The sequence below is a fragment of the Takifugu flavidus genome, chromosome 6, assembly GCF_003711565.1.
Source record: "Takifugu flavidus isolate HTHZ2018 chromosome 6, ASM371156v2, whole genome shotgun sequence".
NCBI classification, from domain to species: Eukaryota; Metazoa; Chordata; class Actinopteri; order Tetraodontiformes; family Tetraodontidae; genus Takifugu; species Takifugu flavidus.
The window spans coordinates 11,599,374-11,603,788 of NC_079525.1; the positions used below are offsets into that span (position 1 = coordinate 11,599,374).

Genomic DNA, 4,415 nt, shown 5'->3' on the forward strand with positions numbered 1-4,415 from the left:
TACGCATCTTTATTTATTTGTGTTAAGCAAAGCAACACGAGCGTTCAGTGCAAAACATTTCTGTCACCACAAGAAACGTGAGCTCAGGGTCGTACAACATCCACACGGGGATTTCTGTTTAAGTCCAAAGCTCATTTTGCTGTTTTGCATAAACGTTCTCTCACTATATTGGTGTGAATGAGTGCAGTGATATACGTCATATATATGTTAGCCCAGCAGTGAGCTGGTGCCTCTGCTGCTGCGTCCATCCCTCTGTTCTCTGAACAGTAACTGTATTTCCTGCTGGCTGCTCACAATATTGAAATATGATAAAGAGGGTACATCTGGAATTATCCACAACATATATGCGTGTCTCACATATATTTGGAGGTAATAAAGAGAAGAATATTGAGTTGAGGGAAGAGGAAATGAAATGAAATGTATTTAAGCTGTTTTCGTGTGGGTGGGGGGGAAGGGGGGGGGGGGGGGGGTTGCTCTTCAGGACTTCATGAACCAGCCATGAATGAAGACCTCAGGCAGAGATTCTACCACATATAGCTGAAGGGAACGTCTTCATCGATGTCCTAGACATTCTAAAATGGCCGCTTCTTAAGAGTTTAAAGATGTTTTTAACAGAGAGGACACAATGTAGTCGATTCAAATCAGTGACCCGAGCTGAGACAAGTCCATTAAAAAAATAAATACACACTCTCGGCAATATATCTTCCCATTCTGCACATCAATAAAGGGTTAAATAAACATCCGTTCAGATGGACTGCAATGTCTCTTCCTGTGCAGCAGGGGGCAATAGTTTTGTCACAGTTTTATCTGCACCTGGAGCGGGTGGCCTCGGACACTTTCTGGTGCCTCCATTTGTTGAATCTCTTGATGTAGCTGTTGCTTTTGAGAATTCCATCGCCGGGCTTCAGTTTGCCCAACAACAAGTTGAGCAGATTACTGGGCAGGTGGCGCCTCCGGTGGTAGATCTGGCCCATTACAATGTATCTGGTCCCTTATAACACAAAAACAAACACTAGAATAGCTGAAAAGGGCAACTCAGCAACTCATCTCTGCTTTTTTTTGTGTAGAATTTCCAACTTACCCAGCTTGATATCAGGACACGGTTTGCTGCACTTGTAGGTGTCCAGAACCAGAAGTTGAACTTTGAAGAAGAAGTTGTCTGGGCTCACGTAGAGACGGCTCATTTTGTAGAAGCCGTCGCTGCTCACCATCAGGGTGATGAGGCGCACGCCTTTACGCAGCACCTCAATGTCATGGACGATGCCGTTAACAGCTGTGGGCGGAAGGTAAGTCGCATTGTTGGAAATCCACCGACAGTTTGTACCATTAAAAGCTTTCAAGGGCACCTTTTTATTGGGAAAGGTATAAAGCTAGTCTAACCAATAGGAATTCTTCCACCGAAGACAGTTGGGCACCATTTTGTGTCACCAAACCAAAGAGAATTCTGGGAATTTTGGTTTCAGCTGGGACAAACTTACCGAACTCACTGTAGCAGTAATACTCTCTCTCGTCCTTCTCCTTCCTGCATTCACTCATGCAGAACGCATCGTGTGCGAAGTCGGATTCTGCAGAGAAGAGGCGGAGGTGTGAGAAGGACAGGCAACCAGAGTCAGGGCATCACTGGAGGGGCATTAAAAGCCAGGCGCCCCCCTCCTCTGCATAGGACAGGAGGAGGAGGGGAAGGGTGGCATGTGTGAAGAGATCACAACACATTTTCATCTTAATTACACCGTCTGAACTCTCACTTGCCCTGTAATCTCTCACACAAATGTTTCGGGTCAAGCAGTTGTAATTAGCGGTGGGGGGACTTTCAACGCCCGCTGGGAGAGGAGGAATCCATGGCCGTCATTATCACTCAGCGCAAACTCCACGTGAACTGACGACATTACGGCCACGGCCGTTCACACACATTTATTTTCCAGCTCTCTCTTTTTTAAACTTAATAAAAAAGGGAACAACAAAGGCAACAATTCGTTATGACTTAGATCTCCAGTCAGATTAGAGGAGTTATGATGGTCCGAAAGGGATTTCTCAGCTTGGAAGATTGCAACAGTCCAAGTCGTGTCCTCATTTTTCACCTAAATTCAATTAGAACCCGTTTTCCCCCGAAATTTCACAGATTATTGCTGTGGTAAATAAGCGCCAGAGGTGTCACCAGACTCTTAATGTTCTGACTAATTCTTAAAAGGGAGAGAGTGTTGATCTACCTCTCCTCAAGAGGTCAAACTGGTACACCAGGCTGGAGGATCTCCTGTTGAAGTTGATGGGGAGCCTGCTGTTGTTCCGGCTCTCTGCCCCGACGAAGGACTGATAAAAGCTGGACTTTCCCGGCCGGTTCTCCTCTGGGTTCAGCCGCCGGTTGAGGAGATCCTTCCTTGGTGGAGGTGTTGGCTGTTGTGGCTGAGCCTGAGGCTGGACCGGGCCCCTGGCTCTGGAGTGGGGCTGATGGTTTGGCTCGCTCTGCGGGAGAGTGCTGATGTTGGACTGGCTGTCCTGGTTTGTCTTCTGCACCGTCCGGTTGTTGTTGATGAGGACGGCGGCGGTCGCTGAAGCCGCAGTCCCGGTCAGCGGGGGTTTGGGGAGCACGCCGACAGCTTGCCGGACTTTCTCGCCGTTGTGCTCCTGCAGGCGGTCGTTCTTCAGCGCCTTTTTGCTCTTGTTGTGGAGGCTGTGGTGGCGAAGGATGGGGCCCAGGTCGGTGTGCTTGGGCCAGACGGCGGAGGGCAGAGGGTGGAGGGCAAATTTGGACTCCTGACCATTCTTCTCCAGGGGCTCACTGATGGGGAGAGAGGGCTCTTTGACCATCAACCAGCTCTGGTTGCTTGGTGCTGCTTCCATTGGAGCCTTTTCTGATAGGCTGAGAAGATCTACAGCAACACACACATTTTGAGTCACAACAGGGTGTTTCAATAACGAAACTGCGATCGATCAAAGCGGAGCTTTAGAAATAAACGTATAAAAAGAGCTAATGAGTATTTCCTGTTTACAGCATTGATGCTGTAATATGAATAAAACCTTTGTTTTTGTTTTTTGCACTTTAGGAATGTGAACAGCTTCAAAACCTCTAAAAGCAAATCTCAACGGAGCTTTATCTATTTAATTGAGTTCCACTTTATTTATGTATGGTTACAGTCAGGAGTGTCTGAAACCCAGATATCTATAGGGTGTCTTAAATACATGAGTTTCTACATCATGTCTACTTAGAATACCTTAAACTCACACTGAAGGAAAACAGAAAGAAAGAAGGAAATGATCTTTGGCTCACCGTTAACACCTTCATCTGTCTTGTGTAGACGAAACCAGAGAAACAGGAGAAAGAGAGTAATTCCTGACATCTTGGATGTTGACTGTAAACGCACATGAGATTTCTGGGGTTTTTATACAGGCGGTGGAGGAATGAGGAGGGATGGGAGGGAGAGGCTGTGAAGGTTCTGGATGAAGCCTTTATCTTTACTCCCCTCTGCTGCCCACACTGAAAACCTGCAACACATTAACGCGACTCAGCGAGTCAGGGTGGTTAGATTGAATTGGCAGATTCTTGGACAATTTCTTCCTGGTCACAGCTGTTTTATTTTGAATTCCAATTTTAAGAAATCCAATAAGCCGAGTTGGTCTGTAATCAGCATTACATGATGTAAACATAATAATGCCCCGGCGAATGCGTCCAAGGAAATATTAGAGCGTGTGACCTTTTCTTGTCCAGGCAGTGTATTATCGATAGATATAGATCTATAGATATGGTTGGTAGAGATAATCAGTTGCTCAGGACGTGTGCTTTATTTTCTTTTATCTATGCTTTTTATTGCAATCATACAGCCTCTTCAATAACTACATCAACTTTAACCCCAAGTGTGAAAAATGATTATAACATCAAAGTAATCCCTAGTAGTACCTCCCCAAGGAGGCTTTTATGTCAGAACAAAGCCATCAATCATTTTCAAAGCAAATAAACGAAAGCGAATAAAAACAAAATGATAAATAGATGAAAAGAGTATTAGAAATTGTTTAAAAAAGAAAGTGTTTTCGCTGCTGGACAGTACGGAGAGTGATCCACTCAAACTTTGGAGAATAGACGTAAGCATCAGTGAAACCATGAACTTCAATGATAATAATTTTGAATCAGTTTGGCCTGGACTGTGGGTTTCAACTGTTTAAGCGCGTAAAAAAAATAATTTTTCACTTATTTATGGGCCTAAAATGGACAAAATGTGTTCACAGGATAAAAATGGACTTGTCCAAAGTGTTATGGATGAAGAAATCAAATCAAATCAAATTAATCTTTATTTATATAGCATCTTATACAATCAAAATTGTTTCAAGGCGCTTTCCAGAATCCCAGGGCCTAACCCCAGACAAGCAACAGTGGCAAGGAAAAACTCCCCTTTAACAGGAAGAAACCTTGAGCAGGACCAGGC

The 4,415-nt window shown here is 44.8% G+C and overlaps 1 protein-coding gene across 1 annotated transcript; it reads right to left on the bottom strand.

Moving 5' to 3' along the window:
- On the bottom strand, nt 1–3,421 carry LOC130527898 (uncharacterized). Its single transcript, XM_057036743.1, has 5 exons — nt 3,266–3,421; nt 2,208–2,867; nt 1,479–1,565; nt 1,082–1,273; nt 1–991 (listed from the first exon to the last, which is right to left on the bottom strand). Exons 1-5 carry the CDS (start codon nt 3,333–3,335, stop codon nt 804–806), a joined length of 1,197 nt encoding a protein of 398 aa, XP_056892723.1. The 5' UTR covers nt 3,336–3,421; the 3' UTR covers nt 1–803.
- Between the last annotated feature and the right edge of the window lie 994 nt (nt 3,422–4,415).